Source organism: Monodon monoceros, unplaced genomic scaffold (assembly GCF_005190385.1).
Source record: "Monodon monoceros isolate NGI ecotype Baffin Bay Population unplaced genomic scaffold, NGI_Narwhal_1 Super_Scaffold_22, whole genome shotgun sequence".
NCBI lineage: Eukaryota > Metazoa > Chordata > Mammalia > Artiodactyla > Monodontidae > Monodon > Monodon monoceros.
In genome coordinates this window covers 28,888,967-28,915,751 of record NW_021703779.1, presented here as the reverse complement: position 1 = coordinate 28,915,751, position 26,785 = coordinate 28,888,967, and the positions used below count along the sequence as shown (strand labels likewise).

The window sequence follows — 26,785 nt, the reverse complement described above, 5'->3', positions numbered from 1 at the left end:
ATCTGTATTATTTCTTGTGATAAAAAATCTGTTGATAGTACCATAACCTGTTTCTTGAGATTCAGATATAGATATTGATAACATCTACAAAATGCATTCATCCATAAAATACATATTCAGTGTCTCTAATGTGGCCAAGAATGATACTAAGTGTATTAGCTGGTTTGGGCTGCCATAACAAATACCATAGACTGGGTGGCTTAAACAAAAGAAATTTATTTTCTCACAGTTCTGGAGGCTGAAAGTCCAAGATGAAGGTCTGGCAGGTTTCAACTTCTGGTGAGAACTCTCTTTCTGTCTTGCAGACAGCTGCCTTCTCACCACGTCCTCACCTGGCCTTTCCTTGGCACATGTGCATGGAGGGGAAAAAAAATCTTTCTCTTTGTCTTGTAAGGCCACCAGTCCTATCAGATAAAGACCCTGCACTTAAGAACTGATTTAACCTTAATTACTATCTAAAAGCCCTATCACCAAATATACTCACATTGTGGGTTAGAGCTCCAACACATAAATTTTGGGGGACATGATTTGGTACACAGATTCTCACCCTGCCTCCCATTTATGTCCTTGTTACATGCCACGAGCCCCCAAAGTCCAAAAGTCATAACTCATTCTAGCATCAACCCTAAAGCCTAAAGTCCAAAGTCTCTTCATAATTTAAATCAGATAGGGATGAGACTCAAGATATCATTCATTCTGAAATAGAACTTCTTTCCTGCTATAAACCAGTGAAACCAGATGACTTATGTGCTTCCAATATATGATGGTGGGACAGGCATAGGATAGGCATTCACATTCCAAAAGGAGAAAAAATAGGGAAGAAAGAAGGGATCCTAATCAAGTCCAAAATTTAGCAAGGCAAATTCCACTGGATTTAAGGTTTGAGAATAATCTTCTTTGGCTTGATGCCCTGCCTTCCAGTCCTGCTAGGGTGATGCTTCTACCTTTAGGACCCACTGGGGTGGCAGACACTTAAGTTCAGGGAATATTAGAGTGAGCATTCATTGACCCTGCCCTCATAGCATTTACCTAGAGTAGGTGAGAGAGAGAGATTAAGTAAATGATTAAATAAACAGATGTTAAATTACCACTGGGACAAATGCTTTAAACAGAGGTACAGAGTTCTGGGAGAGTGTCTAACAGGGAAAACCTGACCTTGACAGAGCCACCAAGGGCAGCTTCCTTGAGGCAGGTACATTTGAGTTGAAAGTAAGAGAACAGCAGGGAAGGAGGCTTTAGGCAGAAGGAACATGGTGGGAGGGAGCAATAATGACCAAATAACTGAAATAAGGCCAATGTGAATGCTGGGCATAGAAGGGTGGGGGCGTAAGATGAAAGATGGAGGCAAAAAGACAAGCATATAGGAGACAAAGCAAGGACTCTAAGGGCATGCTAGGACCTTGGTCTTTATCTGAGGAGCGAATGGAGATCACTGGAGGTTACATATCTTAAATATTCTCTCGAGGTTAGAGAAGTCATCCTAAGTGAAATCATTTCTTTTTTCTGCATTCAGCCACAAAGTTCCAAATTCTGATGATGGAAGTCTATACCTCTTCATCACTCCTTACTGTTTCTTTCTGCCCCATTTGTTTCTGTTAGTTTGATGAATCACCTTAGGCAAAATACTTAGCAGGATAAGCCCCATGTCATTCACACAACAGTTGAAATTGTGATTACTTGGTTGTGATTAGTAATAGGTAGATAAATTACTCCATCCTGTTTGTCAGCGCATTCTGTTATTTGGAGATGTTTCTAAAATTAGGGTGCAGATTTAGCTCAAAATCTAATGTTTGCCAGAACTGGCTCTTAATATGTTGAGGATTAGGGAGCCCTTTAAGAATTGGAAGAAATCCATGGACCCTTTCCTGAGGAAAAAAAAACAAGTTTTTTTAGTAGATAAACATACAATTTTGAAGGATAAACAGACTGAGAGAACATGCCTTACTCTAGAGGACCAACCACACTAAGGCCCTTTTATGGAAATAACGAGTAATTGTTAACATCTTTTAAATGTTAAATATTTGAGGTCAAAATGATATTTCCTATGATTTACTCTTAGAACTTTAAGGTCCCTGCTGAACATTTGCCCAAATGTTTTATTAGTTTCAAAGTCCCCTTTGTTTTGCAGAACATACTTTACTATACTGTAGACTCATTATATAGCCCCCTAAGAAGGAAGAATGACAGCCCTACATCTGGCCAGATGTAAATCGGGTTCTTAAATGTTTCATGGCAGATGTCATTGGTACCATTTGCAAGTCTAGTATACAAAGTGCATGTCTGTAATTCTATAATCCAAACCACAGAGTGTTACCCTTTATCTCTTGTCTTACTCTTCTTCTATGAATATGCTCCTACCTTCTAGCACTTGATAGAGAGGCTTTATATTTGAATGGGAGAGATGGGGGTCACTTCCTTATTTATCTAAATGTCTTTAATTTTCACCTACCAAAAGAATTTGATTGTTAGAGATTAACCTACCTGAATCAACTCATACTGTTATAATCACATACCAGAATTCCTCTGAAAGTTATCTTTATATCTTCTAAAAATAGATTGTCCATTAGGTAGTATTGCTACTATGAAAGGATCCATGTGATAAATTTATCTCATTCAGTCCCAAGACAAAAGTTACTCTCTCTAAAAGAGTATGCATTGATCCAAAAATAACAGTTTTTTTTTTACTTTTTACATTAATTTCCAGGAAGCTCAGATTTTTATTTAGTTCATAATTATTATAATTCTATCAATTTTCCTTTCCTTCTAATTGTCTTGTGATCTGATTTTTACATTTTAATTCTCCTGCTTTTTACATTTTGAACAATAAATGATCCTGAAGTACTTTTTTCTAGAGGTAGCATAGTTATGACTTTTAAGTGAACAACCATGGTAATAATACTTTAAAAAAGAGCATTTTGAAATTTCTGTTTGCGTTCAAATTATGTATTTATTAGAAACATATGAATTGCAACTTCACTGGAAACAAAAGAGTATGAAAATATTTACACCAAGAACAGCACCGTTCCAAAGAAATTGAATGCAGGCCACAAATTCAAGTCATGTGTAATTTTAAATGTTCTAGAAATGACATTTAAATAGGAAAAAGAGGTAAATAAATGAATTTCAATAATGCATTTTATTTAACCTGATATATCAAAAATATCATTTCAAGATTTAATCATTATTTTAAACTATGAGTTTGTATTTTCATACTAAGTCTTCAAAATTCAGTGTATGTTTTCCAATGACAGCACATCTAAATTTGGACTAAGCACTTTTTAGGTGCTCAGTAGCTACATGTGATGAGAGACTACTACATTGGACAGCACGGCAGAGTGTCCTTGTGATTTTTATCAACTAAATCAGAGTAGTCTTTAGAGTGAAAGGGGGTGCTGTTAACAATTATGCCAGGACAACAAGAGTAAAGCAGAGCAAACAGCCTCCCTAATTAAAATGATGGTAATTGCCTATTCAGTCAGGAGAAGTGATAAGACTGTACAAAACTTAGATAATTATAGACACAAATATGTGAGTGTATATACATAAATATTACATAGATTACATATATATGTAATCTATATAAAATTAATATATAAACATTTGTAATTTAATGTAGTATGTATATATGCAGACACATGTAGCTATATATACAATTTATATTCTACACAAATGAATTTAAAGAAAATTGTTCATTGAGTGAGCTTAGAATTTGAAGTAAAGGTGCACAGTTTTGACATGAGCGGGGTAGAGAAACATCCATGTTTGATTTATGAAAAAGATATAAGGTCATTCATAGTACTTTTCAGCTGTATATATTTATGCCCATTAATGTTCTAAATGATGTCATTTTGAAATTTAAAAATCATTGTATATGATGATATCTATTGAATGAAGAGTCAAGGTATTCTTAAATTGATCACCTGTGCTGGAAGCTTGCTTCAACCATCATGGATGTTTCTTACCAATATTTTGATAAGGGCATTAAGCTAAGTTTGCATCACTGCCTTTTAATACTTTTCTTTGCAAAAATGTAATGTATGCAAAGTAAAAACATTATTTATTTTAATACTCTTAAATTATGGTACAGGATGAAGTCAACCGGCTGTCAGTTCTTCAGCCTCAAATTGAGCGATTAAAAATTCAAAGCATAGCCCTGAAAGAGAAAGGACAAGGGCCAATGTTCCTGGATGCAGACTTTGTGGCTTTTACAAATCATTTTAACCAAGTCTTTGCTGATATGCACGCCAGAGAGAAAGAGCTACAGACAAGTAAGTAAAAATACTTAAAATGACTAACTTGATGTTTTCCAAATTAGTTATTTGTCATGAAAAGAGAAAGTACTAACATGAAACAATGATTTGCATCAAAGAAACCATACTCTCTACAACCTGTAGTAACAACTAATGGAATGTTGTTTTCGGAAAACAAATCTGTTAGATTTCCATTTCTTGCTCCCTCCATAATAATGTCATGACTATGAAGAACAAATAAAGTATATGTTGTGTATAGGCGTAACTTCTCCTTGGCGGGTTGCAAATTTTACAGTCAAATGTTTGGAACATTGAAGGAAATAAAAGAGCAGTGGAAGCCCTGTTAGTAGGTTTTCATCAAATCCAGTTTGCTTCATGTGCAAGGATATCTAGCTAGGCATCTTGCTAATACTTCTATCAATTTATATGAAGATTATTATAGCTGTAGCATACATGTGGCAACTGAAACTCAGCCAAGGACAAATTATTCTTTGGGCTGCATTTTACTCTTGGATCACTATAACTATACAATATCTTCTTTTTCTCATTTACTGGTAAAATACAACATATGAGTGGAGCAATTATGCAAATGCCTACCATATGACGAGCAAATTTTTCAGGATGTCGATTTTGTCTCTCACCAGTTTGCTCTTATGATATTAATACACAGTCCAAATATCCCTACTCATCAGACAAAAATTCCTTTGACGAGCAGGTTTATGAACATTTTTAAGCATTAGCGAATGGGTCTTTGGTTCACCATACACATATATACATATGTATATATATGTACACACAAAGGATTATAGAGTAAAACTAGATTTTTAAGGCATTAAGATAAAAATATTTTTTTAAAAAGTCATCCTCAAAGTTGTCATGAGAATCACAAGAACATATATTTGTTTTCTACTGAAACTTTAATTTGTTGGAACACACATTTTTAACTGCTTTCCTTTGCAAATGTGCAAAAAATTTACCACATAATAACATTGCTAGAATCAGCATAGGGTAATACACGGGCTTTCCTCACTTTCCTATTTTTTTTCCTTGTGAGGTCATGTAATGAAAGATAAATGCATTTTTTTTCCTTTCTTTTACTTCAAAGTCATTTTTACTGAGGGGTTTATTTTCCTGATAGGGAATCAGGTAATACAACTTTGCAGTAACATCAGCTCCCTCTAGTGGATTTCAGTGTACTTGTTGCTGGGCCTCTGTAAAATCAATTGGGGAAAAGATTGTAAATGCCCTAAATTTTCAAACGTTGACCTATTTAAGAATAATGCATTTTTCTTATCATAAAATCCATAAACCTCCCTTAAAGTCAAGTACATGTTAATGGTTATACTGTAACTGGTTGTCAGAGGAGCTTATTCACTGAAAATTTTTTAATTTACATAGACTTATTCATTATATTAAGGTTTAACATTTTTTTCTGTTTCTTTTAAAGGTGTTCAGAATGTTGATGTGTGATGATAACAGATTTGATTATGACACCATAATATAAATATATATTAATATATAACCTCTGTTCATATAGCTATCAGTATACCCATCTATATTAGCATGTCTTCTCTTTATCTTGCATATATATGATGATTGTTTATAAAAGTGCCAAATATTTTCATTTCATTTATGTCTAAATAAATGTACTCCTTTCCACTATATTAACCAAATATCTCTAGCACTTTGATTCACTTTTGGAAAACTTATTTTCATTCATTAATAATCATTAATTAAATATGGATTATATATATGAATTATAAATTATTCAGTTTATATTTGTATATATAATTTATATGCATTATGTGTATTAAATATTATATATAAATTGTGTATATATAATTTATACATTGCATATATTGTGTATTATATGTATAAATTATATATAATTTTATGTAATATGTATTTATATATAATTTATGTATATGTATTATGTACATATATAAAAATGGTGAATAAAAGTTCACCACATCAAGTCATATTGCAGTTCAGTTTGTTAATTAATAATTATTTTCAAGGAATTTTCCATATGTATGTTTTCCCCCAAACTTACACCGGGGAGTAAATCTCATTTCTTTTATTACTACATGGTGCTTTGAACATATTAAGTATTCAGCAAGTAAGAGCTACCATCTTGGGAATCCATCTTGACTTTCATTCCCTCTTTCCTTTTCTTCTTTACTAGTGTTGTCACAATGAAACAAAATCTTGACATCTTAAGTGTACTTTAAATGGTGAAAACTGGTGTGAGGAATTGGTGGTTGGTATTTGGCAAAGATGATATGAGAAAATAATATTAAAAGTTAAATGTATTCTATATTCATAGTAATTTTTAGTCTACAAACAACAGTCTTATAAATTATCTTTCTTAGTCCTCAGAGAGGACACAGAAGCTGAAAGATGAACAGGAATTAGTGAGATTAAGGGTAGTAGGTGCTGGCTAGCTAAGAATCTGAGAAGTCCTGTGTCCCTGGAGCACAGAGAGGAGAGAGTGATGCAAGGTGAGCCTAGAGAGGCAAACAGCCTTGAAGGGCCTTTTATGAGCCACGGTGAGGGTTCTAGACACTAACATGAGAAAAGTGAAACAATACTGATGGGTTTTATGCTGTGATATAACATCATAAATCAGTTTTACATTTTCAGAAACTGAGCAGTGAGGATAGATTGAAAGGAAGCAAAAGTACACGTGGAGAGACTAGGAAGGATCTTCCCTTGTGTGGGTTTTTGCTTGAGCTAAATAACTTACCTGTGAGATACTAACAAAGGCATTTGATCTTTTCACAAGTTGTTCTGTCTTCTCAGAATAGAGTGGAAGTTTGGTTTAGCTCTCAACGAGAGGACTTTACGTCTTGCATCCGAATACTGATCCGAAGCAGTTATACAGAAAAATATCAACAGTTCAGAAACTGAAATATTTCCCTTCTCATTAAACTGAGAGACCAGAAGGAAGCTAAAGAAGGGAGAAGACAATCAGGGCCTCCCTTAGAAATGAAGTGGACTTGAGGGTGAGATTAGAGCCCATTGGGTAACTATTCCCACAGCTCTTCAGATGTATTTCCTGATTGATGAACCCACACATGGGTAGTGAGATAGCTAGTTCAGAAACTATGGACTTGCTAGGTCCTGTTTCAGTTCTAGCTCCTCCCCAAAGCAATCCACCTGTGAAACACCCAGAGAGTTTACTTAGGATCCAGATTTCAAGGAAAAAAATGTGCCCAAACATCCCGAATCAGAATACAGAATAAGATGTTCCATCTATACAATATGGTAAATAGTGCCCACATGCAGTGGTGGTCTGGATTCTTCAATACTTTACCAGGGTTTTGAAGAGAACCTGAGACTTTACATAATGTAAGTTATTCATTGAATAATGCAAATTAATGCGTACTTTGTTGACATTTTGTTTAACACAAAGAAAAATAATGTATCAAGTTGTGATTATTTCTTAAGATCTAGCTAGAATTGTATTGGTTAATAGAAGAAAGATCAATCAAATTTATTATTTAATAATATAGAATGTTTAAGTGGTCATCTTCTTTCTGGATTTGAGAGATTTTTGTTTTATGCTGGCCTGTGCTGAAAAACAATGGATTCTTTGAATGTATGGCATTTTATTTCTGTCAGTCTGTCTATCTGTCTATCTCCTTTCCTCCCTCCCTCCTTTAATCTATTCCATAGGTGGATGCTGACTGAGTTTTGGACCATCTATAATATTATAACATATACTTATGAGTTAAGTAACTGTTTCATACTTGTACAGTGCTCATGCTACCTTATCACTTTGGTGATAAGCTGACAAGTCAGAAAATCTTTGTTTCCTCTCATTTAATGTAGGTACAATTACAACTACAAATACAGTCTTTCCCCAGGATGCTACAAATGCCAAGACTATCCTCAGCACAGTCTAAACACTCTTCCAAATACATGGTTAAATATGCTGTGCAATATAATAAACTATGCCTTGTATATGTATTTTTAAATGACCATTAAGTATTAACCAGTACTGAAACAACAGTATTTAAGTAAACCTGAAGTTAAACAAATAAAACCCTTTCATCCTTTTTGTTACCATCTCCCTTGATCTTTATCTATTTTTATTATTTAAAGTTTGGTCTGATCATGATTCTCTTTGCAGGATGAAGTGGACACTAACTTTTTAAATTCACTCTGTGTGTGTTAGGATATTCATATGCATGCATTGTATGTCTTCATGTGTGGACATGTGTGTGTGTGTGTTTGTAAATCATTTCAGAGCAATGTCTTAGGTTTGGCTATGCATCTGGTTCTCTAGAAAGTAAATTAGTTCAAAGGAACCTACCTCTCCCCACAAATGAAAGAACATGAGTGCCTCTATTCAGCTTTTGTTCTCTCCCTAGCAAGGAAGTGTTCTCCTTTTATTAACATAGATAAAACTTTGTATTAAACTCTTAAAATTTCTACTTAGTCTTGAGTATGTCTCCTTCACTTTCCTGTTGTATTGCATCTCCCTTCTAGCTAATAATAATAGCAAATATGTACCCAACAATGGATGCAGTAATCAGCAAATATAGAGACAAATTTAGAATAAAATGTAGCATCTTATTAAGATCTACAAAGGCCTTCATGGTCGTAGTTTCCCCTGCCCTAATGTCGCACCACACTTCACCTTGCTCACTTTGTTCTTGCTACACTTGCCTCCTTGCTGTGCTCCTACCTTACTAGAAATACTCATGTCTTTGGACTGTTAAACTTGTTATTACCCACCTGGAAAACCTTTCTTCTCTGTATTCATATGGCTCCCTCCTTCAGTGCTTTTAAGTCTCTTGTGAAGTGATACTTCCAAGGAGAGGGCTTTTTTATTCACTGTCTGGTCCCTTTCTATCCTTTTTATTTTATTTAATACTTTTATTATATTCAAAGGGTTTCTGTAACATATAGACATTTTTTTAAATAATGAAAAAAATAGAAATCTGCATACTGAGCTACTAAACTTAAGAATTGGAATATTGGTAAAACCACTGATGTACTTTGTTGCCCCTCTCAAATTCCGTTCCCTCCCCTCTATACGCACTCTCACCATCATCTCCAGGCAGAGCTTCTGTTTGTCTCTTCTCAGTGCCATTCCCTGCTCTTCCTATGAAAACTACACTTCCTAGGATCCTTTTTTTAAACTGTCTACCTGCTTGGTTCAGCCGGTGGGAGGCACTTGGAGGATACTGAAGGTGAGAAGAGGAGAGAAGATAGAATATTCTCTTCCCCTCTCAGTGTTACAGGGTGCCTCTCCATCAGTGGCTGAGAATGAATCCTCCAACTTTCTAGCCCTCTCTGGAAACAGCATACCTCAGGGACCCTGCATCCCCAAAGGGAATCCCCCTGTGAATTCAGCTCCTGCTGGGTGGTTCCAATTATTGGTTTCTTGTAACACCATCTCACACCTCTTCCCTTTGTCCCTCTAAGCTTGGAGATGGTAGTATCTTCCATTGCTAATCTATTGATTGCCCACCATCCCTTGTGTAAATCCTCATTGCTCCAACATTTTTATTTCTAATTCTCAATCTTAAATTTTTTTTATTGCATTATCTGGAAGGATCTCCCCCCCCACCGCCATAACTTAATTTTTCTTCACTGCATTTATTTCTATTAGTCATTATAGTCTCTTGATTTGTTTGTTAATTTTCTGACTCACCAATTAGATTTTAAGCATCATGAAAGCCAAGGCTTTGCTATTTTAATTTTTACTTCTTGCTTCCCTGGTGCTCAGAGCATTGAATAATTATTGGCTGAATGAAGGAATAATAAATGACTTCAATTAATTCTCCCCAAAGTATCTACATCCCCATTTTTATAAATGAGGTCTAAGATGCTAAAATGTTAAGTAATTTGCCAAAGCTAGTGAGTGGAGAGCCAATTCCAAAAGACAGGTTTACTGAACTGCATAATCAGACTTGCTAATTGTCATGCTACACAGCCTCCTTCTGTACAAACAGAATGGAGAAGCAATTCTGATAGATGTTCATGAAAAACCTGTTGATCTTTTTCTAATAAAAAGTAACCCTAATATCTTCATCAACTCTTTCTATACTTACCTTTCTCTCCTGACATATATTCATCATCTGGATAAAATTGGACTGATTCATATCACCTCTGACAAGCTTCTAATAAATGTTTATTGTGTCCCAGCCACTGCCACAAGGAAAACAAGCACTGTTTTCCAGAATGTATATGTTCAAGTTCAGTTAAACCAAACTTGGTACATTTTATAATCTATCCAACATACCTCCTTGTCTCTACCCATAGACCTGTCTCCTTCCAACTCTTTGCTTCATCATAACTAAATACTGCTTTACTTCAGTACTATTCATGAGATCCCTCTTTGTTTTTATTAATAATTACCTAGCATTCAAATGTATCTAGTTAGCAGAGAAACACATTATTTATATGAAAGAAAGCAGTGAGGTTTAAAGTACCACAGAGATCTTTTGAGATCCTCCAGTATGAAATCAGAAATGCTCAGGTTAAAGAAGGCCTCTTAAAATAAATTTGGGCATGAACTGCCAAATAAATATAAGCACATTGAGTAAAATTCTCAGTATCCCTTTCTAACACACTTTCTAGAAATATATTTTCCATTTGAAAACCCCACTAACAAGCGTGCAAAGTAGTTTCCTATATTCTTCTCATTTAGTTTAGAAGGAATTGGTATATAGAAGTGAAACTCATAGGCTATCTGATAAAAATAATGTGGTTTAAATAATGCAATTGGATATAGTGATTTGAGCTAGTATTTTGCAGTGTGATTTTATCTGTTTAGGGAAATTCTCAGCCATTATCTCTTCAAATGTGGCTTCTGTCCCATGTCTCTCTGTGATTCTGGGATACATTTATGTTCATTTTACTGTTTTTGTCTATGTCTCTTATTCTCTCATCTTTATTTTCCATCTGTTTCTCTCTCCATGCTTCATTCCAGATATATATGTATATGCATGTATGCATATATATAAATACACATACATACACACACATACATGTATATGTTTCTGGCCTACCTTCAGGTTTACTAATTCTCTGTTTAGCTTTGTCTAATCTGCATTTAAACCTATTCATTGTGTTATTACTTTTTCACTTATTGCATGTTTCAGTTCTACAATTTCTTTTTTATTCTTCTTAAAACACTTAAAATCATTTTTATGGTTTCCAGTTTTCTGCCAAAATTCTCAACCTTGAACATGGTCAGTATAGCTACTTAAGTCACATAATCTGTGTGGGTGTGTATAAAATAGAAAATAATGTATAGTAATAAATAGTATATATACACATATATACATTTTAGATTTAAAATTTGTATATAACTATATATACACACACATTGTACTTTCCCATATATATATAAATTTCATTCCCTAATTTTATATATAGTTGGAATGAATATATGTATGTACATATACATATATGTGTGTGTGTGTGGTGTGTGGTGTGTGGTGTGTGTGTGTGTGTGTGTGTGTGTGTGTGTGTGTGTGTGTGTGTGTATATATATATGTTAGAGAAAGTACATTGTTTGTTGGTGGCTTTGACTTTGAAACAAGATGATCTTGGTTTAAAATCCTGGCTGTGACACTTACTAGATGTTTGACTATGAACAGATTAGTTGGCCTTCTTTTATAGCCTCTGTTTCCTCAAATGTAAATGGAATAAAAATGTCTATGTCACAGGTTTATTGTAAGAATTAAGAATGATAATGTGCGTGATCATTTTTAGAGTTTCTGACACTAAACGCACACAAATTGTGTTTCTTTTAGTAAAATACAGCATGAACTGATGTAATATAAAATATCACCTGCTGTAGATAATGTTACTATTTTCCCCAAAGGCAAATGATAATACAGAAAGAGAGTAGTCTTCAAAGTCAAATATACATGAACTCTACTTGGTTTCTCCAACTACCATCTGTGTTACCTTGGGCAAGTTACTCAGCCTCTCTGTTGCTCCATTTCCTCACCTTAAAAAACATGAATTAAACAATGCAAATCTTGCAAGGCTGATAGGAGGATTCGATGTAATATATGCATAGTTTCTGTCAAAATATCAGGCATGTAATAGGAATTTATCTTCAACAACATAATCATATTCTAATCTGTATATTCACGTTTTCACACTTTGTTAATATTTGTAATTATTAGTATGATTCAGTTTGCTGGCAGCTTAGGAAAACAAATGACAAAGTTTTAAATGGTTAAATGATTCTCTTTTTTTCCCTTTCGATAAAGTTTTGGACACTTTGCCACCCATGCGCTATCAGGAGACCATGAGTACCATCCTCATGTGGATCCAGCAGTCAGAAACCAAACTCTCTGTACCTCAGGTTACTGTCACTGAATATGAGATCATGGAGCAGAGACTCGGGGAGTTACAGGTCTGTGACTATTTAAGTGTCTTAAACAATACAGTACAGATCTCATCTATCAAGCAATCACATTGGTATAACCTTAATATAATACTAGAATTAAAATAATCGTGGCAAGTGTAATAGTTTACCAGCTGAAAAAATGAAGATTAAGAATTTAAAAGTGTAATATTTTATGCATTTGTGCCTTCTCTCCATAAGATAAAAATTCCATCTTTGAAAACAATGACACGGTCTACTTAAGAAGTATATTCTTTCCTGCTTAGTGTATATTTTCAGAAACATGGATTTTGATTATTATAGAAGTTCTGGTATTATTCCTCCCCTTTGCTTGCTGATTTAGAGCTCATCTCACATTTCCAAAAAGAAAGTGGTAAATTAATGTAGTTATAAAATTAGTTTTAATTTAAACCCTTTTTGATGTAATATTGTAATTAGGTTTTGAGTTCTATTCACTGTATTTTAATAGTCTTATATCAGGAAATAAAATACTAATATGGGAAATTAAAGAAATAATTTTTATGAGATTTTAGAATACTTTCCCTGCTAGTTCTGAAAAGCCTGTGCTGTATATCTAATCACATTTTATTTTGTAAGACATTAAAGTGTATTCATTCATTGTATTAAGAGCTGAGATAATATGTCCACATTTTGAGAATTAAATTAAGAAAAAAAGTTAAAAATTTAACTTTGTTATATCAAGAGTTCTTTTTTGGGAATTAAATATTATTTCCTAAAAAAGTAATTTTAGAAGAATTTCTTCAAAGAAATCTTTATTTTAAACATTTTCCAGTATATGTTGTCCTATTTAAACTATTTCCTCTACTATAATACCAAACAACCTATAACTGTGTAATCTTTTTGCCCCTTTATGTTGTTGTTTGTAATACCTGAAATAGTTCCAAAATTTACTTTGAAGTATATGTGACTTAATAAAACTATAAATGTAAGGACATAAGAGTACAAAGGTATAGCAATTAGGGGAGTGGGTTAAGTATAAAAGAAACTGTATGCAGATGAATGGAACAGTGTATTTCCATTGATAAAACAGTGATGGAGGGAAAATTATTTATAAATATTATTGAGAAGATGAATTATTAACTAACTGAAAAAAATTAGTTAGAACCTTGTGTCAAATGTTACACCAAAACAAGCTACCACATAGATTAAAAAGTCAAAAACATTTTAATCATAAATTTTGGAGAAATTTTTAATAAAGCTTTAAAAACATATGGGGAAGCACAAAAATCAATGGAAGTGATCACAAACATTGTAAAAATACCAGAGCCAATTTTAAAGAAAAATGAGATAAGGAAAACACTTGCCTGAGTAAGTTATTAATAAGGTAGTCACCAGAAAGAGACATAAATGACCATTAATCCTATGAAAAATTGTACCTCAAATTGTAAAGGATGTAGTACAGATTTACAAAATGAGATATTTTTTACGTACTAAAGTGCAAAAAGAAATCTAAAAAAATAAAACAAATGAATATAACAAAACAGAAACGGACTCATACAGAGAACAAACTAGTGGTTGCCAGTGGGCAGAGGGGTGGGGGAGGGGCAAAATGGTGGTATGGGATTAAGAGGTACAAACTACTATGTGTAAAATAAGTAAGATACAAGGATATCTTGTACAGCACAAGGAATATAGCCAATGTTTTATAATAACTTTAAATGGAGTATCATCTATTAAAACACTGACTTACTATGTTGTACACCTGAAACTAATATATTAACTCAACTATACTTTAATTAACAAAAGAAATTGTAAGGATGTAGTACAAATTTACAAAATGAGATACTATTTTTTACATACTAAATTGCAAAAAAAAAAAGAAACCCAAAAGATACAGTAAGTGCAGATCTGGCAGCAATGAACTACATCTCACCTATTGGAGGGAATGTAAATTGAATGTAAGTTTTGCTGAGGAAAAGTTTTCAGATATAGATACATAGAGATATGCATAAATAGATCATAAACATAATTTAAAAGAGTGGAAAACTTAAAATTAATTTATACAGCTAATAATGGGAAATGGTTAAATGAACTGCAGAAGCAATTAAAATCTGTTTTTGAAAAATACTTAATGACATGGGAGAAGGCTCACAATAAATTGCTTAGCTCAAAATGTAGTTCTACATAGAGGGAACTTTCCTCAACATAATAAAGACCATATATGACAAACCCACAGCCAACATCGTCCCCAGTGGTGTAAAAGTGAAACCATTTCCAGTAAGATGAGGAACAACACAAGGTTTCCCACTCTCACCACCATTATTCAACATAGTTTTGGAAGTTTTAGCCACAGCAAGCAGAGAAGAAAAAGAAATAAAAGGAATCCAAATCAAAAAAGAAGTAAAGCTGTCACTGTTTGCAGATTACATGACACTAAACATAGAGAATCCTAAAGATGCTACCAGAAAAGTACTAGAGCTAATCAATGAATTTGGTAAAGTGGCAGGATACAAATTAATGCACAGAAATCTCTTGCATTCCCATACACTAATGATGAAAAATATGAAAGTGAAATTAAGAAAACACTCCCATTTACCACTGCAACAAAAAGAATAAAATACCTAGGAATAAACCTGCCTAAGGAGGCAAAAGACCTGTATGCAGAAAATTATAAGACACTGATAAAAGAAATTAAAGATGATACATATAGATGGAGAGATACACCATGTTCTTGGATTTGAAGAATCAACATTGTGAAAATGACTCTACTACCCAAAGCAATCTACAGATTCATTGCAATCCCTTTCAAACTACCACTGGCATTTTTCACAGAACTAGGACAAAAAATTTCACAATTTGTATGGAACCACAAAAGACCCCGAATAGCCAAAGTAATCTTGAGAAAGAAACACAGAGCTGGAGGAATCAGGCTCCCTGACTTCAGGCTATACTACAAAGCTACAGTAACCAAGACAGTATGGTACTGGGACAGAAACAGAAATATAGATCAATGGAACAGGATAGAAAGCCCAGAGATAAACCCACGCATAAATGGTCACCTTATCTTTGATAAAGGAGGCAAGAATATACAATGGAGGAAAGACAGCCTCTTCAATAACTGGTGCTGGGAAAACTGCACAGCTACATGTAAAAGAATGAAATTAGAACACTCCCTAACACCATACACAAAAATAAACTCAAAATGGATTAAAGACCTAAATGTAAGGCCAGACACTATCAAACTCTTAGAGGAAAGTCGAGGCAGAATACTCTGTGACATAAATCACAGCAGGATCCTTTTTGACCTACCTCCTAGAGAAATGGAAATAAAAACAAAAATAAACAAATGGGACCTAATGAAACTCAAAAGCTTTTGCACAGCAAACGAAACCATAAACAAGACGAAAACACAACCCTCAGAATGGGAGAAAATATTTGCAAATGAAGCAACGGGCAAAGGATTAATCTCCAAAATTTAGAAGCAGCTCATGCAGCTCAATATCAAAAAAACAAACAACCCATTCCAAAAATGGGCAGAACACCTAAATAGACATTTCTCCAAAGAAGATATACAGATTGCCAACAAACACATGAAAGATGCTCAACATCACTAATCATTAGAGAAATGCAAATCACAACTACAATGAGATATCATCTCATACCGGTCAAAATGGCCATCATCAAAAAATCTACAAACAGTAAATGCTGGAGAGGGCGTGGAGAAAAGAGAACCCTCTTTCACTGTTGGAGGGAATGTAAATTGATACGGCCACTGTGGAGAACAGTATGGAGGTTCCTTAAAAAACTAAAAATAGAACTACCATACGACCCAGCAATCCCACTATTGGGCATATACCCTGAGAAAACCATAATTCATAAAGTGTCATGTACCACAATGTTCATTGCAGCTCTATTTACAATAGCCAGGACATGGAAGCAACCTAAGTGTCCAGCAACATATAAATGGGTAAAGAAGATGTGGCACATATATACAATGGAATATTACTCAGCCATAAAAAGAAACGAAATTGAGTTATTTGTAGTGAGGTTGATGGACCTGGAGTCTGTCATACAGAGTGAAGTAAGTCAGAAAGAGAAAAACAAATACCATATGCTAGCACATATATATGGAATCTAAAAAAAAAAAAGTCATGAAGAACCTAGCGGCAAGACGGGACTAAAGATGCAGACCTACTAGAGAATGGACTTGAGGATACGGGGAGGGGGAAGGGTAAGCTGGGACAAAGTGAGAGAGTGGCATAGACATATATACACTACTAAACGTAAAATAAATAGCTAGTGGGAAGCAGCCACATAGCACAGGGAGATCAGCTTGGTGCTTTGTTACCACCTAGTAGGGTGGGATAGGGAGGGAGGGAGGGAGGGAGGGAGATGCAAGAGGGAAGAGATATGGAGACACATGTATATGTATAACTGATTCACTTTGTTATAAAGCAGAAACTAACACACCATTGTAAAGCAATTGTACTCCAATAAAGATGTTTAAAAAAATGTAGTTCTATGCATACTAGATAATTGTGTAAATAATCAAGGGTAACACTTTAATAAAGTAAAATAAAAATAAAAAATAACATATCACAAAATAAACATAAGGTATGCAACCACCAAATTATGTTTGACACATAATTATGCATATGTGAGTGTAAAATATGATCAGCTCTTCAGGGTTTAGTTTTACATGGAAAGAACTGGAAGTTTATGTAAAAAGTAATAGTTGTATATAATGGGTATTTTTTTCAATTTTTTATCTTCACCCTTTTTAGTTTATAACCAGAAAGGAAAATTTAAATAAATACTGAGTAGTTGAAACCTAAAGATATGCATCGTATTATAAGGGGTGGAATAGATTATACAGTACAAATGTAAAATCAAGTTTGTAAATTCTCCCCAAAATTCCCTAGAATTTCACTGTGATACTACAAAACAGAGCAGTGTCTTTTGAAAAATAAAAAAACATTCATTAAGTGGCATTAGTAAACCTTCCATCTGGTAACTTATTCAGAGCTTTATCACATCTATCAATCTGATTTAGTTATATTTTTATCTATGAAGGTTAAAAGTTATCTTACTTAAAGGCTCAGTATAATTAAGTTAAACTCCATTAATTGAATCATAAATGCAGTTATTAATATACAGACAAAATGTAATAAAATTAGGTGTGCTAAAGCTCTTTGGTTCAGTAATATATAGGTTTGTATATATTTGGCATTGTTCAGAAGACTAGGCATAGATTTTTAAATAAAATATTATTAAATAATGTGTAAACTACTCTTATTAAAATTAGAATTTAAATGACTTTTATAACTGATGTTACATCATTTATTTTTCGATGTTTGAATCACGTAGCTTTCATTTTAAGTAATTTGATTTATCTGAAACTAGTCAATGAAATTGAACAATGAAACTCGTTAGTATTCATCAGTTAGTATAAATGCACTTTCTTCTTTTTAATTTTGAGGCTTTACAAAACTCTCTACAAGAACAACAAAATGGCCTAAACTATCTCAGCACCACTGTGAAAGAGATGTCAAGGAAAGCGCCCTCTAATATTAGCAGGAAATATCAGTCAGAATTTGAAGAGATTGAGGGCCGATGGAAGAAACTCTGTGCCCAGCTGGTCGAACATTGCCAAAAGCTGGAGGAGCAAATGGCTAAACTCCGAAAACTTCAGGTACTTTAAGATTTTACTTTTTATATTCATTTTTTTCTTTACTTGTCTCCTAATGATGAGTTACAAAATTTAAAGACATTTAACCTCCATAGTCCCTCAAAGTCAGTGATAAGGTCAGAAGACACAAATCTGTCTCAAAGGAGTATAGTCTGCCTATTGATTTTAAGAAAACTTTAATTAAGAGTTCTGCTTCTTAGATTTTCTTTAGAATTAGTTTTTTTTTCCACCAATACCAATAGGACTTAAACATGTTTTTAGCTCAGTAATTTTCAAAACCCATCTTTTCTTTAGCCTGGTTGTCCTCTAAATAGAGGTATCATTTAGCTTATGAATAGATAAGAAGTTATCTACCATGTAATATAGTCATATCATTTCATCAGCATATTTCACTTGTAATTGTATCTATAAATTTGACCCCATCACCTTCCACAAACCAACTTCTACTGACTTAATTTGTTTGGATAGTGCCACCTGATCACCCAGGCATTAGTAAACCAACAATTACACTGTAGTCTAAAGTTTAAAACATTTGGTGATGCAGGTAATATCTCTCTTATGTGGTAAATTATTGTGAAGAATGTTAATGCTGGGAAGAATCTTGAAAGCATCATGGCATGGTGGAAAAGCATTGGAATAAGATGCCTTTGGATCTAAATCCCAGTCCAGCTACTTAGTTGTTTTTTTCTTACCTTTCACAAACCAAAAGACCAAGCAGTTTTAAATCATTCTTTAAAGCACAACATCCACATTTATGTGTCTCTACATAGGAACATATGTGTACATGCATATACATGCATACACACGTATACATAAAAACACAATTTTATCAGTACCACTGGCGAAAGAGGGTACAATTACTTGGTCCTTGCCATCAAGGAGCCCATGTTCTGGTGAAGGAGAAAGGTGAGTGTATTTTTTTCCTGTTGCTGCAAATTTAATGGCTTAAAGCAGCACACATTTATTATGTTACAGTTCTGGGGGTCAGAAGTTCAATGTCAGTCTCAGTGAGCTAAAATCAAGGTATAGGCAGGGCTGTGTCCTTTCTGGAGGCTTTAGGAGAAAATTTGTTTCCTTGTCATTTTTAGCTTTTGGAAACTACATTCCTTGGCTCATGTTTCCATCTTCTGTCTTTAAAGCCAGTAGTATAACACCTTCCAATTTCTCTCTTACACTCCTGCCTCCGTCTTAGTAAGGGCCCTTGTGGTTATATTGTGCCCATCTGGATAACCCAGGATCATCTCCCCATCTCAAAATCCTTAACTTAATCGCATCTGCGAATTCCTTTTTGCCATATGAGGCACCATATTCACAGGTTCCAGTGATGGGGGCCTGAACATCTTGGAGGGTCATTATTTAACTTACCACAGTAAGTAAATTAAACAGTGCAGTAAACGTTATGACAGTGGAAAGAGAAGAAAAGCAACATAAACTGGGAAAAGGGGTTATGAAATGTTCTTGGAGAATGGTTTATCTTACTACACCTTGAATAAGTAGAATTTAGGCACCTAATAAAAGAGGAAGAAAGAGTTCCTGACAAAATGGAGCAGTATGTTCAATTAACTGGAAGTAGTTCAATATTGGGGAGACAAAAGATATGTTTGGAGATTAATAAAATATGTGATTGGAGAAGTGGTCTGGGGGTAGATCGTGAATGGGTTGGTCACCATGCTTTGGAATATGAATTATAATCTAATGGTGATGGGATTAAAAATAATGATAAGGTGGAACTGTTACTTTAAGGGGGGAAAGATAAGATAATATCTGTGTTTTTAAAACATCACTTTGAGAAGAGGAAGGAGGAGAGAATAATATTGGCACCACTGTGGAGAATGGATTAGAGTGGAGTAAGACTGAAGCAGATACCAAAAAGAGCTAATGCAATAATCAAGGAGCCAATAAGATCTAAACTAGGACAGTGGTGATGTGAAGAAAAGAGCAAAACTAGGCTCAAAAGATGTCAGCCAGATAATAATGTTGAAGTTTTTAGATTTAGTCAAATGCTTTTAAAGTCATTATTATTTATCATATTGAAGAGGAAAATTTCTGAGAAGCACACATTTTCAATAGAAATTTAATTAAGAAAGGAGAAAGTAGCACATCTGGACAGCATAGTTGAATTGTAGGCAAATAAAGGAGTTTGAAAAATCATACACTTGAAAAGTAGCCCCCAAAAAGCAGCAGAACAAACAGACATTATGTGAGAAAATAATGGGATGTACTTGGCTATTTACAAATGATAAAAGATAGCATTTTCCACCTGATCATTACTTCACCCTGGTCAGGCAAATGGGAAAGGAAAAGCAATTTTTTTCTCTCTTTAAAGATGACAAAATCTTGTTCTGAAAGTTCTCAACTGGAGGGGCTATGTAAACTGTCAACTGTAGAAAACAGTTTTTGGAAGTTCAGGTTTAGGGAGGCTATAAAGACACCATTACATTGAGTTTACTATTCATAGTTTGTTTTATGTACTTAAGGGCACATTCTTAGTATTATCATGAGTTGTTTTGTAACTTAAAATTTCTCTAGAGGGGGATATGATTTAATGTTCTCAAGAGCAACATCATAAAACCACATTTGGTAGTAATTTTTTTATTTTTAACAATAGCAGACTTCATACACCAGTGCTCATACAGTAGGCCATAAAAATGCAGTCTTAGAGAAAATACTCTTTTCCTGAAGAGCTACATAGAGACATCCTTCAAACATGGGGATTGTTCCTGGGCTTGTGTTCAAACATATCACCGTGATGAACTGGTTAAGATAAATCAGCACCCCAATAATGCCTTAAAATGGGTCTCTGATTTCAGAATCACATAAAAACCCTGAAGAAATGGATGGCCGAAGTTGATGTTTTCTTGAAAGAGGAATGGCCTGCCCTTGGGGATTCAGAAATTCTTAAAAAACAGCTGAAGCAGTGCAGGGTAAGATTTTTATATGATACTTTTCATATGAAGACTTTTATATGGAAAATATTATTTAGTTATATTGATGATTCTAAACCAGGGGCAGTTTTGTCCTTCTGGGGGACATTTAGCAATGTCTGGAGGCATTTTCATTTGTCGCAACTTGGGGTGGGGTAGATGCTACTGGCATCTAGTGGGTAGAGGCCAGGGATGCATCTAAGTATCCTACAATGCACAGAACAGCACCCCACAGCAAAGAATTACCCAGCCCAAAATGACAGTAGTGCCAAGGTTGAGAAACTGGGCTAAATAAGAGAGAAATAGACAAAATATTGCCTTTTACTCAACACTCACTTTACAGTATTATTTTGATATAACATGCAGTTTAATTTAAAGGTAAAGAATTTTTTGAGCTATTCGTTATATCTTATTACAGGTTATCAGTCATACTATGTTTTTCTTACCATGTGTGTTGCACTGTAGTATAAGACAACGTGTATTTTGAAATAATATTGATTATACAATTGTCATGCAGTGGGAGGAGAACAATCTAGCTCTTTAAAGAACTTTCTTTGTGAATAAAAGCTAAAAAAGCAAATCCATTTTAAAAATAACCTTCACACCATCTTGCTATAAACAATTATTGCAATACCCTGTGTTTGAAAATCAAAATTCCTTCAAAAATAATAATGTATAAAACTCATCATTTTTGCACAGTTCTCTCACACGAAGTATTAAGCGTATTTACTTTTGTAACTAATATAAGTAGACTACAGATACATAATTCCCTATTTCATTCATGCCATAAAAACCACTGAACATTTTTTTGCAACATATATTTCAGATTTTAAAGGGCAAAATTCATGTGTAGTGTCATGATCCCTAATTATATGTTTCCTACCTATGTTGCATTTCAAATAGGTTGTGGTAATTTTTTCAGCTAACTTAAATTGAATTATTTCCTTAGCTTTTAGTCAGTGATATTCAGACAATTCAGCCCAGTCTAAACAGTGTCAATGAAGGTGGACAGAAAATAAAGAATGAAGCGGAGCCGGAGTTTGCTTCTAGACTGGAGACAGAGCTCAGAGAACTTAACACTCAGTGGGATCACATGTGCCAACAGGTATGTTCAATCTCTGTGGCTTGCTTCTTTTTAATTATGATTTCTTAATGTCTCCCTTCACCATTGCCCTTTTAAAAAGTTTAGTCTCTATGTTGTTGCTTTAAAGCACAGTTAATTAAAACTAGCCTTTGTCTAGCATATAAATTATTTTCATAGTAGATATTTTAAATAGTATATTCATCTTATTGGGGTCCTAAAATGACCTTATCGCATGCAGCTGTCATTCTGAACAATAAGGCCCTTTTCTTAGGCATTATTTTTATTGAATCTTTTCTCCAATGCATAACTTTATACAAGTAGTTGGATCAACAAAAGATACTTTTTACTTCTATACTTGGTACAGAAATAAAATGAATGAGTAATGCATGCATATGTACAAATATGATAAGCATTTTTCACTTTTGATTGTTAAGATTGACAAGTTTGGCTTCTTCAGTACGTCCTTTTCAATAAATGGATTAAGATTGGGAAATAGTTAAGAATAGCTCAGTAGAAAACATATAAAATAACTGTACATTCACATCTGAGTTCCTCATTTTTATATAGCAGAGTGTTTTATAGATATTTATTTCCAATTTTAAGATTAAATTACGGAAGAGAAAATATTACATACATACGTAGTGTACATCAAATACTTCTTGTTCAAAAGATGAAATTTTGACCTAATGCAATGACTGCTTTTCAGTACACTAATACCTTTTTTGAAGTTAATGAGAGGTTTCATTTTACGTGTATTAGAGGCAGTCAGTCTTTCGTTATTTCTAAGTAACCTTTGAAAGTTGAAAAGAAATCATGCCAAAAGGCAAAAACTAAATTTGAAAAAGAAAGGAATTTGGACAAGTAAAAGTCAAGGCAAGTCACCCAGCTAATACCATCACTGACAAATGCTCAACAGTTCTATTAACTCACAGATGAGATAGCCCTGGGTCAGCTAGCTTGCATTCTTCTCCTGCAGTAAGCTGGTTCTAGAAGGGATGTTCAGGAAAAAAATATTACTTAGAGAATAGATTTTATCATTGATGTTTTCCTGGAAGGCCAGTATGAAAGGTATTTGTTTGTTGAATGCTTTTAATGGATGAATAGAAAGGACAACACCAGTTTATTTAGAGCAAGGGAGAGGACAACAGCAAAAAAAGTTTTATGAGGAAATGGGCAGGAAATAAGTCATTAATTTTCTTTTAAGTCACAGTGAGGATTTACTATTCATATCAGGTACGATGGGAAGCTATTAGACCTTTAGGTATAGAAGTGGCATCATGTAAAGTGGTTGTTTAAAAGTTTGCTATATAGGGCTTCCCTGGTGGTGCAGTGGTTGAGAGTCCGCCTGCCGATGCAGGGGACACGGGTTCGTGACCCGGTCCGGGAGGATCCCACATGCCGCGGAGCGGCTGGGCCCGTGCGCCATGGCTGCTGGGCCTGCGCGTCCGGAGCCTGTGCTCCACAACAGGAGAGGCCACAACAGTGAGAGGCCAGCGTACCGCAAAAAAAAACCAAAACAAACAAACAAAAAAAGTTTGCTATATAATCCTGTATGAAGAATAGACCAAAGGGGCACAAGTGGAAGCATGTAGGAATCCCAGTTATCCAGGTAGGAAATAATACTGGCAAAGAACAGCCGGGGATGTTAGTGGAGATTGAGAGACATGAAGAAATTTGAAATGTATAATCCTCTTATGACGTCATGTTTGGTTAACTGTCCAAACCTCTCCCAGTAATTTTCCAAGTTTTCCCATAGAGATAGAGCTGGTTTGAACTCGTGTTGCTCTGTCTCATTACTGTTTATTGCTTTTATGTGTATTTTCCCATTATACAGTAATTAACATGAAGAGGGGCTGTGTCATTCTAGGCAAACTGGACCAAAGTGCTTGTGTGAGTCAAACTTTGTAGAAACTCTATCCTCCCTGGCCAACTTCAGCAAGCTTATCTCACTCAATGTGGTCACTCATTTTTCTTGTTTCTTCTAACCAGTTAGGCAAGTTCTTCCTTGTTATATTTTTCATCAGGTCTTTCACACTCACATCCACCCTTGATCATCATTCTTATCCTAAGTACACATTCGTTTCTTGATTTTATGTTTTATCAGACCCCATTAGAAATGGCAGTGCTTGCTGAAGGAGAATGCTTGCAGAAAGTCCAGGGTGACGGGAGGGAGGGATAAGCATATTCAGAGTTTTCTGTTTTGAGCAACAGTGTTGGCTACTGTGCCTTTAAAGAAGGAAAGACTGCGAGCTAAGGGAGGAACCAAATTGACTAGCTTAATAGAATGATCAGTACTTCTATTTTGGTCATGTTTATTTTGGAGAAGTAGACAGTCAAAATACATCTGGAATTCAAGTGGGGTGATTAAATTGAACGTATAAACTATGTACACAAAAATAAAGATAACATTTATGTAAGATAACTCCTATCTCGCAATGAAAAGAGTTGTCAGACCACTTCCCCAAAATATTTGGCCAAATTGGATAAAATAAAAACTCTGATGGATGGAGAAGACTTTTTTGTGGATGGAGAGGCAAACAATGTGTAAGAGCAACAGCTCTGGAACCAGATTGCCTGGGTTTAGATCTTGCCTTCACCATAAACTACTTGTGTGATCCTGGAAGAGTTGTTTAATCTCTCTGTGCTTCAGTTTCCCAGTCTTTACAATGTGATGATATTACTGCCTGCTTTATAAGAATTTTAAAATAATTAAATGAATTTGTGTTTGTAACGTGTACAGATCAGTATCTAGCACAGAATAACCACTTGTTAAATAAAATAAATGGATATGAAATAGACATAAACCTACATATATAAAATTATAAAGCATTTATAATTTCTAAATAAATAATGTATGATTATATATTTTAATTATTAGTGGCTATAAATTTATACTAGATAGTTATCAAGAAACACTGGATTTAGAAACCAGGTGGATGTCATTCTGGCACCTTGCAGATCATTGTCTTTCCAAGTCAATACATCTTTTGGGTGCAGTCATCCACAGACCCCTGGGTCACTCTGCCTCATTCCTTGAGTATTTTAACAGCTGACTCACTGTTACTCCTGTCATAATTCTTGGTGATTTCAGTATCTTCTTAGATGGTTCTTCTAGTTCCTGAGCCCTCGGTTCCTTGGTAACCGCTCCAGTGATTTTTGTCTTCCACCCTGCCTCAGCCACTCACTCCCAGCTTCATAACCTAGACATCACACCCCGCAGCCTCCAGCACACGCACAATACAACCACTGTGGAACCTGTATGGAGATTCCTCAAATAATTAAAAATAGAGCTGCCTTATGATCCAGCAATCCCACTTCTGGGTATATTTACAAAGGAAATGAAATCAGGATCTCAAAGAGATATCTGCACTCCCAAATTCATTGCAACATTATTCACAATAGCCAAGATAAGGAGACAACCTAAGCTTTGGTCAGGGATAAACAGATAAAGAAGATATGGCGCGCGCGCACGCGCGCGCACACACACACACACACACACACACACACACACACACACACAGTATTATTCAGCTGTGAGAAAGAAGAAAAGCTTGCAATTTGCAACAAGCTGGATGAAACTTGAGGGTATTATACTAGGTCAAATAAGTCAGAGAAAAACAAATGCTGTATGATCTCAGTTATATGTGGAATCTAAAAAAGCCAAACTCAGGAGAGTAGAATGGGGACTGCCAGGGCTTGCAGAGTGGCGGAAATGAAGAGATTCTGGTCAAGTGGTACAAACTTCTGGTTTATGATGAGGAAGTTCTTGGGATCTAATTTACAGTATGGTAACTACAGCTGACAGTTTTATATTCTATACTTGACAGTTGCTGGGACAGTAGATCTTTAATGTTTTCACGATAAAAAGAAAAACGGTAATTATGCGTGATGATGAAGGCATTGACTAATCCTATTGTGGTAATCATTTCACAATATATATGTGTACTTTAAACAGTGTTTTATGTCAATTGTATCTTAATAAAGGTGGGGGGAAAAGGAAGTAGAATGGGGAGGGGCAGTGCTGAATGTTAGATTTACAAATTCTAGAACAGGAAACATGAAGAACTTTCTATTTTATCAAGAGGTTGATGCAATATAATCTGAAACTGGTGGTCGATTGGTAAATTTAAGGCTAGAAGGTTGACATCACTAATGTGATAAAGGTGAGGGAGAAACTGTGACTTTAACCTCAATGTTTTCACAGAAACCCTTCTAAAATACGAAACCACAAAAAAAAATTCATCTCTCTCTGATCAGTTGTAGAGCTGTGGAATGTTAAATTTGGAAAAGACCTTGGAAATCTTCTGCTCCAATTGTTAGGTTAGTTAAGAAGTGGAGATAAAGAGAAATGAAGTGATGTTTCCAGGTTCACTTAGCTTGTTAGTGACTGAGTACAGGTATCCAGATTCCAAAGCTGGTGTTCTTTCCAGTGCACTCATGCTGTCACCTCAAAATGAATTCCTTTTCTTTTCTTTCTTTCCTTTTAAAATAATCACT

At 34.6% G+C, this 26,785-nt stretch overlaps 1 protein-coding gene across 1 annotated transcript in view; it reads left to right on the top strand.

The window, feature by feature from the left end:
• The window catches only part of DMD (dystrophin), a 2,107,962-nt gene that overhangs the window by 706,690 nt on the left and 1,374,487 nt on the right, over positions 1-26,785 (top strand). The window contains exons 21-25 of the mRNA XM_029240038.1: positions 4,088-4,268; positions 12,494-12,639; positions 18,071-18,283; positions 21,091-21,204; positions 22,154-22,309. Of these exons, the coding sequence (XP_029095871.1) occupies positions 4,088-4,268; positions 12,494-12,639; positions 18,071-18,283; positions 21,091-21,204; positions 22,154-22,309 (810 nt within the window). The remainder of the gene's footprint in view (positions 1-4,087; positions 4,269-12,493; positions 12,640-18,070; positions 18,284-21,090; positions 21,205-22,153; positions 22,310-26,785) is intronic.